General features: G+C 48.6%; 1 protein-coding gene across 5 annotated transcripts in view; it reads left to right on the forward strand.

The window, feature by feature from the left end:
* ADGRB1 (adhesion G protein-coupled receptor B1) overlaps window positions 1–14,249 on the forward strand; it is a 283,323-nt gene that overhangs the window by 68,753 nt on the left and 200,321 nt on the right. For all 5 annotated transcript variants that reach the window (XM_074888977.1, XM_074888979.1, XM_074888990.1 and 2 more), the window contains exon 2: window positions 9,761–10,681. In XM_074888977.1, coding sequence (XP_074745078.1) covers window positions 9,934–10,681 — 748 coding nt within the window. In that variant the 5' untranslated portion in view covers window positions 9,761–9,933. The remainder of the gene's footprint in view (window positions 1–9,760; window positions 10,682–14,249) is intronic.

Consider the following 14,249-nt stretch of genomic DNA (forward strand, 5'->3'; position numbering starts at 1 on the left):
CTCTTGATGCAACCCAGAATACGGTTGGCTTTCTGGGCTGTGAGCGCACATTGCTGGCTCACAGTCAGTCTTTATCCACCAGTATCACCAGGCCCTTTTTCACAGGGCTGCTCTCAATCCATTCACCCACCAGTCTATACTGATATTGGGGATTGCCCTGACCCAGAGCCATCCAAGTCCATCTGGATGCACAATGAAAGACTGAAGGAAAGGCAAAGAAGAGTAGACACTTCTGAGACTGGCAGTTGCATCTAGACCATTGTGTTCAACAGGAACTGATGGACTTGTCCTCTACAAATTCTCTAATCCATTTTGGCACTCTTTTATACCTTTAGCCTCCACAGCATCCTGTGGCAATGAGGTCCCCAATTGAATTACGAGCTATGTGAAAAAGTACTTCCTTTTGTTTGTGTTCAGCCTTTGGGGTCAGTAAAGGATGGTTTTCTGCGTCATGAGGCTTAATTCACTTCTGCTCCCTGTGTCCCTCGAGGACCTTGGAGAGAAGGTGCTGTAGAAATGCACATATTTATCATTCTTTTGTTTTGTAAGTTCAGGTTATAGACTTCTGCTGCTTCAAGGTCATGGCTGGATCCAAAACCGCTGAAACTTGGGTCTTTAAATGGGATCAGATATGTTCCTGATTCTCTCCACCTTCAGGGTCTGTGCTCAACTTGGTAGAAAGGTCCCACACTTTGCTTAAGCTCAGATATTTCTACCCTCTCCATGGCACTGGGAAGTTCCTGTTTGCCCATGTTAGTGTGGCATCAGACGACTTCAAAGCCCCTCATTTCAGGCTGTGTAGAAGCAGCTGGAATCACTCCCATAGCTAGTGCAGTCCTGTAGTTCAAGTCCTTTTGTGCTGTTCACTCTGACAGCAAGGCAAGGGATGATCACAGTTCTGTTTTTACTAAAAGGACATGTGTTTCAGGTGTGTCTTGTAGCCACAGCCTGTATCTCCATCTTCCTTCTGCTGAGAGGTATAGGAAAATTGCAAATCTGAGCAATACCATCTTATGGTCCTTCTGTGTGCAATTTAGAGACATCCTCATTGGGCATTGGAAACTGAATGTCTAAAATTATGAGCTGAATTCCTGTTGTCAGAAGGGGTAATGTTCCCAATCCAGTTTTAACTGTGCTGAGACTGCAGCATTCAAAAACTGAGCACGGTGCACCTTCAGGGTTGCTGTAAAATTAGACCCTGATGTAGTCTTTCCTTCTTTTCCCAGCTGCTGCCTAGGAAATCTACCAACATCACTAGGGTAGTGTCAGCATTGTTTGTCAGATGGGGGAAACTGAGGCACAGTCATTGAGAGAGAGCACAAAGCCATGGAAGGAGTCACAAGAGCACACAGTAAAACTTCTGTACATCCAGGGCTGGTCAAAGGCTGTGGTCATCCCCTGAGTGCAAATCCTAGTCTGGAGCTGGTTGCAAAACAGTTACTTGGGTGTTGATCCCCTTTCTCTCCTTTCCTTTGGCCAGCCAAGCTCCAGGCTTCCATGGGGCAGGCAAAGGGCCAAATTCAGTTGATATTCAGTCCCAGCGAGTCTGGACAGACCAGGCAAGAGCAGAGGTCCAGGTGTCTTGGGCAAGGCACCAGCTTTTCTTTTATCCTCTGTAGCCATCTCTACAGCAGTGACACCAAAGGGCCAAGATATGTCCTGAAACACTGTCCCATCACTACCTACACATCTCAGGACACTTCCTGGCAAGGTTTTGGCCCCAGTCAACAAGCATCACTGCAGACCATACCTGGGCACACCTCAGGAGAGAGCATTACTAACTGTGGCAAGGTTGTTCTGCTTTGGGGGATAGGCAACTTAGCCCCATGGACATGCTTTATGCCAAGGCTCTTGGCCTCAGGGGCCAGAAAATGGGCCCTAGAGCATATGACTTATGCAGGATGCATAAGCCAGCAGCATCAGGATGTGTACTGATCGCTGGCTTGTGCCTGTGCAACCTCATGAATCGCAAAGCCCGGTTTTGGGTTTGCCAATGATTGCTTTGCCCACACACCCGTGCAAGTCTGAGCCTCAGCACGCACACACAGCCCCCCCCAAACATCCCCTCTCCCTGAGGGCTCCCACTTAACTCCCCAGCTAATGTCAGTGCTTTTAACCTCCAGCTGAATTTCCAATCAATTGCATCCTGGTCCCCAGCATGAATGAGCAGCGATGGGAGCAGTCTGGCCCCCACCTGCTTTCTGCCGCTCATTAGGATGACCTTGCCCTCAGAGACCCTCTTGTGTAACCCTCACACCCAGGAGCAGGGTGGGAACATAGGAGAAAAGACTCCAAAGAGTCTGCCATGGAACACTAAGAGAGAGAAATAAGACAACAGGGGAAACAGAAGTTTTCTAAGATTTGCTGGTGTAAAATCCAGGGTATTTCTGGCAATGTGCATTGCTCCTCGGGTGGTACTACTGATAGGGATGGATGGGAGCTAGGGCAGTCAGAGGGTATGGGTAATACTGGTATGGAGGAAAGGCTGATCTTACAGGGATCAGAAGAGTCGTGTATTCTCCAGGGGGTGAGGAAATGCCTGGGAACAGTGTGGAGCAATGACCAACCTAAACTCACAGCAGGCTTTACCTTACTTAAACTGAGGTTTAAGTCTGATCTGCTAATGGGAAACTGAGGCAGAGAAAGAGACCTCTATCATCTGTCTTCTTCCAAGAACCCCATTGGCTCCTTGACTTTGCTATGTAATGGCATCTAATCCATCTTTATGTCATGCAGTCTTTGAGAAACTACCAGTCCTGGTAGTACTCCTAACAGGCCATGCCAATAGCATTGTACCTGTGTAGAGGAAAGCTAAGGACAAACACAGCTGCAGCTCAGGTTGAAGTGATGTTCAAATGACAAGTACACACATGACATCTGTCTGAGGCTTTGTTGGACCCAACAGAAGGTGCTGCAGAGCCCTGGGCCTGCTTCTCTTGAGCAGCCACATTTAGGACTAGATGGAGCACATCTGGCCCTTGTTGTCTGCTGGGCTTTTCTCTACAGAAGTTTCACTGGGTCCTAGATCTTAGAGTCCAGTCTTTCTGCTCAGCTGCCTCCTGATCCCACTCACTGAAAAAAAAAATGCAGAGCCAGGAACTGAGCTTGACCTGCCTACACCCCTGCCTGACAGTTTTAACTATGGGCCCATCTTCAATTAACGTGATCTGGAGCAGAGACCTTAATGTTTAAGGTTGTTAATCTCATCTCAGGATGAAATCTTAGTGGGTTGGAAATGAATCACCATCTTCACTACTTTGCTGGAGCTTTTCAGATCACAGAGCACTAGAGAAAAGCAGAGGATGCTTAACATCCATCTTTTCAGGTGGGAAAACTGAAGCATGGATTGGCAGATATGCTTAACTGAGAGTATGCACAGGTTCTGGAGCCAAGATTAAAATCTGGCCTCTGGCTCTCACTGACAGTGTCTCCCCATCTGGCCAGTGCTGAAGGTGATCAGAGATGTGATGGTTCAGCTAAGGCTCAGGGGTTTTGGAGTTTCCTCATTGTAGCTGAAAGCCTCTTGGGACATCCTAGTACGATCTGTTTCTATATATCACCTCTCGGCCCTCTTCTTCTAGCCTTTGAAAATTGAAACGGAACCAGGATTCTATCCCCACAAGCCAATCCCCATCACAGGATCAAATATTTTGCACCCTATTCATGCTGTTTCTGCAGTCTCTTACACTCCTGCTGGAGTCCATGCCTACAATGGGTGCCTTTCCAGGTTAGAGCTGCGAGAAATTTAGGATGAAGGATGTTAGTGTCTGTAAATGTAATTTATTAACACAGCAGAAAGGTGAGAATCAGGTTTTCTCTGCACTCAGGAGACTGAGATGGATAGAGGCAGTGGGCAGTACATCAGTATCTATAGTGGTGAAGAAAATATGCCGGGTTGTGAGGGGTCCATGCAGAAATATATTTTTGGCAGGTGAAACAGCAGGAGGGGAGCAGAGCTGGACTCTTGTTTATCTGAGCTGAGCTGGACTCTTGTTTATCTGAGCCTTGTCTGCTTTCCTTTGCTTCCCAAAGGGGCTTTGTCTGAGTTCAGCTTTCAGCATTTGGTCCATAGGTAAATCTGGCCAGGCCAGATCCTGACCTGGGGAGTTCCAGCTGGAGCTGGTTTAGCAGCCTTTCCAGGATACGGTCCACGTCTGAAATGCTTCTCCAGAGAGTGGATGTGTGCTGAAGGCAGGGCGAGACCTAAAGCATTTCCCAGTCCTGCAATACCCACCAAGTCATCCTTTTGCTCTTTCAGGTTGTAGTTTTCACTAGATTCTGCTTTGCCAGAAAATAAACATGAATCTCTATAGATAAACTCTTGCTGGAAAGGGCCAGAATCAAGTAAATACTCATAGAAAAGAGAAGAAAAATGTATCATTAAAAATAATACTAAGGAAAAACCTGATTTTGAGCATTGATTTTATGGAAGAGATGCTGCTCCAGGACCTGTGCAAGCTCCATCCCTCTCTAGATGCCGCCCAGGGCTAACTCCTCTCCTTGCAGCCCAGCAGAGCCACTGCAGCCAAACAACAGCCAGGTCTGAGCCTTTCCTGACTCCTCGATGTGTTGTCGGTTCACAGATGCCACTGTGTTTTTCCAGGCATTTCCATCGTGTTTTGCTCACTCACCTCAGTAGCAAAAATAAAATTTCCAAGAGGTTGCAGCTTTTTTTTTTTTTTTTTTTTTTCCTGCTAGCAGTTCCTTGTGAATAAGGACAGAGCATAGTGATTTTCTGTGTTTTCTCAGAGTGTCAAGGGACTGAGCTTTTTGAGGCCAGGCAGTTTTCTGCCTCCAGCAAAAGGGATATTTTGTTTGATATCTGGGAACTTCTTACAGGGAAATGGGAAGCCCCAGGAAAGGAGGATTAGCTTGATGAGAGTGGTTTTTACCCTGCTGGGATGTCAGCCATGTACCAAGGTCAGGAGAAGGAAAAGCAGAGGGAGGTAAATCTTGGACGATAGCACATCTGAGCTGGTAGGCAGAGAGAGGGGAGTTGGGACACGGCTGAGTTAGCGGGGGCAGATCAGGGTGAGGGTGCTGGGAGAGGTCCTACATGCAGCAGTGGGGAAGGATGTCCTTTCTGCAGTCATCGCTTTGATTTTTTTCCCCTTTTTTTCCATGGATAGTGTGTGTGTGTGTGTGTTTGTGTGTATATCTAAGAGTGCCCTCCATTGGCCAAATCCATGCTGCTGCACCAAGAGTCTTGTGTCACCAGCACAACTGAGGAATGTGATGGATACTCAACCAGGGAGGTTGCCCTTCCTGCGTGGGAGGACTCTGTGCAATGCTTAGACTCTGCAAATCAGGGCCCATTGCAGCACTGCCTGCATTTCATGGGCTCCTCCTGCTCGTGCAGAGATGAAATCCATATGCTGGGGCACAGCTGCAAAGTCTGACATGGAAATTTGGAGATGTCCATCTGGAAGGTCTTAGTGGGATAGGGTGAATCTGCATGTGAGGCTATTCAGGCAGGGGGTGAAGGCAGTTGTAGGCAGATGCCCTGATCCCTCCCTGCTCACACATGTCTCATGCTGCCTTTATCCCCAGGATGGGCATGGGGTGTGCTTGGGGCATATAAACATGTGCAGAAAACAAGCAGGGACATGAGAGTGGTGGAAAACTCCAGCCTCAGATGTGAATCATCTTGATTTACCATTATTGTGGGAAGATGGGGTGCACCACCAAACAGCTTGCAGGCTCCAAAATTCACTGGGACCAGTGCAAACCGGGTGCCTAAACCCCTTGGGCAGCCCAGGTGCTAGGTGTAACATGTGATTCAGTCCCTGCCTGGTTTTGTTTAAGTTGTGAAGGTCTGTTGGGCTGTGTTTCTGAACCATGCCTGCTCCAGTGTGTGCCAGGGTGGGATGGTAAATACTCAGCAAGGAGGCAGAAAAAATTACCAGGGCTCTGTGCAATGGTGCAAGGGCACAGGAGACATGCTGGTGGTTCACATCTCTTCATAACCCTCTGCTTCATCATCTCTAACACCTGCACAAGGTAACCAAAGCAGAAGGGCCATTTGGATCAAATTTGTCGGTCTCTTTCCATGAGTTGCTCGGGGTGAATCGCCTTCTGTCAGGGGCATACACACAAAGAAGACAATATTTTTGCCCTTTGTCTTGTCCTTGAGAAATGCAGACAAGGGACAGCCCAAGGTACTCCACGGTCACCTGCTGTCCCCAAGCTTTACTCCAGAAAGGGCTTCTCTGCCAGAACCATCTCCCAGGCACAGGACTGGAAGGAAAGAACAGGACAGGTTGCATGTACTCCAAATTGGAGCTGGCGAATAGAACCAGGGATGGATGTCCCCCATCACACAAAATTACAGAAATAACCAGGGTACCTAAGCACTAGCTGTGGCAACAACCATGGGAATATGGGGAAAATTGCTTGTGTGCCATAGGAATGTTGTCTCCAACACTGGAATAATCTGTTTTTTCATGCATTTAATATCATTTCCCCAGCTGCAGGCTGCAGCCTCTGGCATATGATCCCTTGGGTTTTTTCTGGATTAAAGTGTAGAAGATGGATCTCGCTGCTGAAATGCAGCAGCCAGTCAACTACCCATCGCATTTTCCCTCCCTGCCAGGTCCAACACGTGTTGAACCAAAGATCCAGATGTGGAGGGGGTTTTGTTTATTAACTTCTTCCACTCTAAGTAAAGATTCCCACTTCAGCAAGGATTAGTTGAAGGAGAAAAAATATGTTTATGTTCCTTATGGTGAAACCTTCCAGATGGGACTACATTCAGGGGAAATCAATTCTGAGACCTAACAACCGTAACACAGCGTCCCATTAACGGGTCTGTTTAGTTAAAGTTTGTTGGCTTTTACGGTGCTTTTTCCAGGGAGGGGCAGTGAGGGGGGATGCATTTTGTGCTTGCTGCATCCTCATTCAGTAACAGGTCTGTGGACAGCGTGAGAAATATCAGGTTTGTGGAGGGCAGGAGGCTTGGGCTGAATCCCACATGCTGAAGTCACCATTAGGGACCGGATCTCGGCGCAAACCCTGTCTCCTAATCATCTTGTTGCTATGGAGGCACCGCTGGCTCCTGCTTCCAACTGGGAGAGGCAGGTTTCTTCACGGTCTGGACCAGAGGTTAAGATGCTCCCTGGCTGGCTCATCGGCATGAAGGTCGGGTAGACTTTGGTTTTGCAAAGCTGTGCCTGCTTGCAATCAGCATGAACTGCTCAGGCAGTGCCCTGCAGTGAGGGAGAGGTGAACCAACGGTCCCTTCCAGAGCCTCAGCTAAGCAAGCACCTTTCACTTACCAAAGCTGATATTTAAGGCATTCATAGTCATTTGCAGACAACCCCTCCTGCTAATCAGGATGACATCTCTGGAAATTTATAGGATGTTTGGTTGATGCCTGTGGTTTTCCTTGCAAGCAAGTGTTGCTTTGCATCCTCTAAGTAGGCTGCATTCCTGAATTCTGGCTCCTGAGGCAGGTAGGAGTCTGGCACGGGGAAATTTGCACTGCAGAGCTTTGCAGGCTGAAAACCACTGTCAAGAGTGGGGACCCGACTTCTGAAAAATTTAAGTGCAAATGCATTTGGACTCTACGCTGATTAGTGTCAGGTCTAACAGACACTCAGGAATCTGCTGGCAGAGGCTGCAGTGATTTGAAGCTTGGATGAAACACAGTTTGCAAATAGCGGATCTGACTTTCAAGTTACCTAACTCTTTCCTCCCTGGAAAAAAAAGGTTTTTTGCAGAAAAAAGGGTGATGCAAAGATAAAACTTTGATATAGAGTGAGGAGAGAAACCAAGGGGTGAATGTGGAGATGCATTTGGCTTCTTGTCTCCTCCAAGATGCACAGGATGGTCTATGGGCTTCATCTCTTGTTTTTCAGTCTCTCCTGGAAGGCAGGATTGAATTTAGCTCTGTGAATTGTAGATTTGCTGGGAATTTGGCTGCTGTGAAAGCTTCCTCTCTTTGCAGTCGGGGAAGGCAGACCCTGTCAGTGGAGTGGGAGGGGGCAGGACTTGGGGTCAGTGGTGTGGACAGCATGGGGCTGGGATGAGGGTCAATGTCTGCAATGGAGAAGGTACCTTCCCCTTCTCCCTTACAGCAGGTGCCCCTCTCCATAGATTCTCGCCCCAATTCCTTCTTGGCAGTGCCACTGTGGTCCCTGATCATGGAGAAACACATCCCAGGTGATCTGAATTATTTTGAGGTTGCAGCCCAGGACGATGTTAGCATCCCAGGAGCTAGCCTGCTTGCACTCAGGCTTCATTGCAGAGGCCCTGAGCACTTGCTTTTTACTAACTTGTGGACCACGGAGGCTCCTGAAATCAAGGCAGTAGTCTGACTTGGCAGGGGAAACCTCCCTCCCAGGGGTCCAATCTGTCCTTCTGAAGTTGGGTAGCAGCCCTGTTTTGGAGGCAGCAAGTGCTGCAGGGACAAGGCAAACCTCACCCAGGGGGAAAATGCTGATTTTCTCTGGCTGGGGTGAGTCAAGAGGGTAGGAAAAGAGATGGCTGGAAACGTGAGAAGGAAAGGAGCTGTGACTGTATGTCCAGCAGTGGGAGGAGGGGGTCTGCCCCTCCTGCCTTCCAACCCCTGCATCTGCTAATAGGGCCCCCCTTCCCAAACATGGGAGTGCACACTGCATGGGGCAGGGGTACAAGACAAAGAGAGCCCTACCACTGACAATGATCCCCCCCCTTTCTCCTCCAGTAGAAGGAGAGGAGATGGAGGGAGGGAGCACAGGAGGGTCTTCTTGGTGGGGTAAGAAAGAGGGAGACTTACAAGAGTGCAGAGGATTCTCTTCAACACAGAAGGGGACACAAGGGTCTGGGCAGTTGGGCTGAAGAGGGGATCTGGGCTATGAAAGGTTTCAGGGAATGGGTCCCATAGGGCAATGCAGGATGGTTGTTACTTTTGCTGAAGGAGGTTTGGGGGCTGAAGGAGGTCCTGGGGCTGGCAGGGAGGTCTCTCACTCTCTGGAGATGCTCTATGCTCAACTACAGTACCACAGGCTTTGGGGTGTCCTGCACACAGGGAGGAAAGGCGAGGTGGCCGCCTGATGTAGGAAGATCTAAAATCTGCCTCAATCACCCTTTTTTCCTCCTGTACTGAGTGCACAACTCCTTTCAGCCCTGGCTTCCTGTCTGGGCTCAGGATTAGACCAGGACTGGAGTACTGAACAACAACTCCCTTCCCCTGCACTGATTTAGTTAAAGAGAAGGGAAGAGAGAGAAAAAGAGAGACAGAAAGAAGCAGAAAACCAACGGCTGGCAGGAGGAAAAGAGGAGGCAGAGCCCAGCTGCCCATGCCGATCTCCAGCCCACCCTCCCCAGGTGCAGCCTGAAGTCTGTGTTGAGCCAGCATCCTGGCTCCGTTGGGATGGAGAGGAGTGGAAACTCCCTAAAACAGAGATCAGTGTTTGCTTTAGGGAGGTGATTAGAAATCACTGCAAAGGTTCTGCTCAGCTCAGCAGAGAGGCACTGCGTGGGCAGAAGACACTGGGAAAGCGGGATCACAGCTATGTTGTCCCCCACTGTGAGTCACAGCTGGGCCCCTCCTGGATGTTAGAACATCCCAAGGATGGGTAGAACCCCAAACCTAGCATGGGGATAGTGATATGGGGTTGCATCTTCCCCTAATGAGATGTGCTGGGACTGGGGGTGTTGTGTGGAGTCTCAGCCTTGCAAAGGGTTAATTAAAAAAAAACCCCTAACCACCACCAAAAAACCCAAATCCCAAATCTCTTCTTTTTCTCTCCCCTCCTCCTTCCCTTCCCTTTTTTTCCAGGTGTTGTTTATGGCCACAGGAGGGAGCTCAAATCCAGACATGGGAGGATTGGCTTGATTTCGGATCCAGAGCCTCTTAAACTCTCACTTTTCCTCTAAGCTGGTCCCTGTTATGTCCAGGATCTGGCGCCTGCTTGACATTTACTTTGAGTTCCAGAGGACCAGAGACCTAGGATGAGGAGCATTGGATCTGCCCTGAACCTGCTTTTGGTATCGCCACTCTACTTTGTGTGGACCGTGGTCGCTCTGGACCTGGCACAAACTCCCTGCACCACTTTGGTCCAGGGGAAATTCTTTGGGTATTTCTCCTCTTTTGCCGTCTTCCCGTTGAACTCCTCTCTCTGCTCTTGGATTATTCAGAACCCTGACCCTCGGAGGTACACTTTGTACATGAAGATCCTAAAACCTACTGGCGTATGTGACCACCAGCACATCCGCACTTACCAGTTCGACTCCTTCCTGGAGTCCACCCGCACCTACCTGGGCATGGAGAGCTTCGATGATGTGTTGAAGCTCTGTGACGGGTCCACCCGCTATGCCTTCCTCCAGTCCAACAAGCAGTTCCTCCAGATGAAGCAGACTGCGCCTCCAGGAGTGGAAAGCTGGCCCGTGCGGTGGAAGCCCACAAAGGCTCAGGAGAGGGACTTCTCGGTGGAGTACCTCGTGGTGGGCAACAGGAACCCTAGCAAAGCCGCTTGCCAGATGCTCTGCAAGTGGCTGGACACGTGCTTGGCCATCAGTAGCAGCTCCCACCCATGCGGCATTATGCAGACCCCATGCTCTTGTTCAGGAGGGGAGGTCCTAGATCAAGCCAGTGAGATCCTGGGGCTCACAAGGAAGAAAGAAGATTGCTATAAGGATGGAATTTACTTGGAGAACTGCATGAGCAGCCCCAAGGACAGCAGCGGAGTGGAGTTCCTGGGTGAGTGGAGGGCGGCTGGGGGTGTTTGGGAGGGAGGACTGGTTGGGCTGTCCTCTCCCAGGTCTCACACTGTCCCCATCACCTCTGTGTCTGAGTCTGCGGATGCCTGGTATAAAAACCTTATTTCCTAATTGATAGGCAGGTCTGGTAACCCTCAGTGGCTCTTTATGAGCCTGTGACTAGAGTTGCAAAGCACCTTCCCCTAAATATACCCCAAATAGTTTATTCATTCCCAGCACTTTTGCCTTACTTGTTTTACTTCTGCAGCCTCAGAGCTGCTGAGGGAAGAGTCTTACCTGAGGGTGAGCAGTTTTCCAACATATTTACAGATGTCCTAGAAAAGGCAGGATCCAAGTTACCTCCCAAGGTGGGCTGCACTCAGCAGCTCTATCAACCATTTTAATTGATGGGAAAAACTTAATTTTTGGGTCTAGTTCAAGGGAATGGCAACAGAAGGCACGCTCATATTGTTCTCAGACTCCCTTTCCTTCTGGAGGCTTTCAGAAAGAAAACTCACAATGCTGCTTCTGTGGGATTATTTGGTGCCTTTGCTGGGACTCATTCCTCAGATATTTCATCAGTGGTTTGATGATGATCTTGAGTATGGTATGGGCTGGAAAGGGACTAGAGAGGTGGAAGAGGCATGAAAAAAAGGGCTATGAATAAGAGTGAGATGCTCCTGAGGTCTGATCTGGGTGCTGGTCTGGGGAGGGAAATGCTCATTCCAGAGATCCCACACAGTCTCTGCTGGTGCTACGGTGCCATGTAAAGCAGAAGGGAATCGTGGGGTGGGGGAGGGTGTGTCCAAAAGTGAATCCTTTATTTCAGTGCCTGTGTCAGATCCTCTCTGATGTATTTATTCTCAGCTCCCGTCCCACCTGCCAGCAGGCAGGTTATGTAAAGCAGAGGTGTGATGCTAAATGAGGATCTGGGTGGTGGGGAGGGGAGCCTCCAGTTTGGCAAGGTTCAGGCCTGTGTCTGACCCCCACCCCAGAGTCTCACCTTCTTCATGTGTTGGACTCAAATATCCTCTGCCACTGGGAGGAAGTTGGCATCCATCTGGGTCTGGACTTTGGGACTCCTGCCTGGCTTTTGCAGCCACCCCCAATCAGAGGGGAATTTCTCAAGGTGGGGGAAAGGCGATTAAATTTGCTTGCGGTAGGAAGGAGGTTACCAGGCACAGGTCCAAGCTGTGCAGTGTGATTTTCTTGCAGACTGCAGCCTGGTGTTAGCTGAGAGATTAGTATATGATCAGGTACTAGTGCTTTCGTCAGTGCATTTTGGGGGAGATTTTGTTTCTCACTGATCTGTGAATCAATACGTGAAGGCACACAGCCGAGACATAAATCCTGTAAATTAGTTCTTCAGCCGTGCCTCCCTCCCCGGCTATGAGCACACGGCGATATTCGCTCTCCAGATTTCGGATTTCTTTGTAATACCCTTTTCTCCTGTGTGAACAGCTTGCGAGGAGTACCATGTTGGCTGCCTCCTCGGAGTGATGTGAGCTTCGTTAAGTCATGTGTCATGCCTTGCACTCGCTGATTGGATGATTTATGCATTCAACCCAAGCAGCGTGACCTTTTTCATTGCAACCAAAGGTGAAATTTGAAATAAGATTTTCAGCAAATCCTGAAGCATTCAAGCTTAATATTGGCTTTTGTAAAGATCTCTCCTAGTAGAGCTTGAGTGCTTCAATGTTCCCAGAAAATAAATATGAAAGAGGCTCAAAGGTGGCTGGATTAAAATCCTTTTTGGGTGTCAAATATTTGTAGAGAGCGTAGATAATTTTTTGCTGGCTTCTCACATCTGCTCCATATTGAAGAAACAGAATTATCATCTTCACTGGTGGGATGCCATCTACATAGATGGCCCGGCCTCTCCGTGTGCTGCTCTGTCTGTCACTGTGTCTGTTTTGATTTTTGCAAAGGCTTGATCAGGAAGATGGAGGCGAGATCCGATTTGGACAGAGAGCCAGCGATCCCTTAACAGAATTTTGTGGGTGGAATATTTTGATAGGGTTCCTGATTTCCAAGCACTGATGCTGGTTGTTGCTGTCATTGTTGTCCTGGTTGTAGCAATTTTATTCCCTACAAGCTTTTTTCCCCCTTTTTTTTCTTTTTTTTCTTTTTTTGTTTTTTTTCTCCTGCTGCTTCCTGAGTCATTTTGTTGTTTCTGGGCCTGTTTTGACACTTTCATCTTTGAACAAGGGTATATGTGTGTGTTGTACTAATCTAGTCTGATGACTTGCAAGGCACATAAGGAACTGCCAGATACCCAGATGCTATCCCAAAATGTGGAGCCTGACTTTTCCTGATGTGCCTCTTCTATACCTTGGATATTTCCAAAGCAAATGGATGGGTGCAAATCCCCAGAGACTACAATGAGATGCTGCGTTGGAGGCAGCCATGCTTTGGCTCACAGAGACTGGCTGAGATCCCTTTGAAAAGGTTCACTTCCCAACCCTGGACACTGGTATGCTGAAGGATGGAGAATACATGTATGTGTCTGTGTGCTGGATTAGATGGTGTCAGAAGACACTCAAGAGTAGACTAAGAATAGATCTGTTGGGCTGGATGTTGGTTTTCAAGGCCAAAGAGCAGACCTGGGGGGATGAACTTCTGCTACTGACCCAGACCACAGATCTGTCCATGACTGAGAAGTAGGTACACTGACCCTGTTGCCCCAGAGCTACTGGGACACTCAAGAAACCTAGATGGCAGCCTGATTTTGCTCATGGTCAATGGGTTTGCACTTTTTCAGGTACACAAGGGTGTTTGTGGACATTTATGATGGGATTTCACAAAGTGACTGTACCGAAGTGACCCTGTCTTGTCCACAGCATCTGTTTTTCAATGTCTGGAGGTAGGAGAGACCACTACAAATTTACTTCCCAGGTTTAGTGAGACACCCTCTTTGCACTTGCTGTCCCACGCAGATGTTGCAGAGGTTACGGGGTGGGGGGGAAGAATCTGTCAGGGTGCAGAGGTGGCAGGAGATATTTCTGTGTCTTGCTGTACATGGAGCTTGTCCTGGTGATCAGAAAGACACATGTGGAAATGTATTGACAACAGCAGTCCACCTCCCACATCTCCCCTCCTTGCTGCAGCTACCTCCAACTGCTACTCCAGGAAGGCTTGAACAGGCAGTTTTTTCTAGAAGAAGACAATTCAACAGCAGAACTATTTATGGCCAACATCAGATCTCCCTTGGCTGACTCAGGCAACATGGGAAGAAGGCAGAGACCAGTTGTAGATCCTGATGTTTAGAGGTGAACTTGCTTTTAAGAATGCAAGTTAGCATTCCTGGAATAAGCCCCCACACCAGTTTGGGGTAGGGGAACAGGGGGCTTGAAGATGGGAAAGCTTCCTGAAACACAGGATGTTGAGACTTCATGATGACCCTCCCAAATGTGAGCTGGCTTCACTGTAATCGGAGCTGGAGCTTTAAAAGGGATACTGATGTGATACTGTAATGAGAGAAGGTTAAATGTGTGCTTAAGTGCTGTGCTGAGTTAGGCACTTAATGAATGTCTAATTAGTCTTGTGTTCATGTAATCTGTTCCTGGAAG

The sequence above is a fragment of the Strix uralensis genome, chromosome 1 (genome assembly GCF_047716275.1).
Source record: "Strix uralensis isolate ZFMK-TIS-50842 chromosome 1, bStrUra1, whole genome shotgun sequence".
In the NCBI taxonomy this organism is placed as follows: domain Eukaryota; kingdom Metazoa; phylum Chordata; class Aves; order Strigiformes; family Strigidae; genus Strix; species Strix uralensis.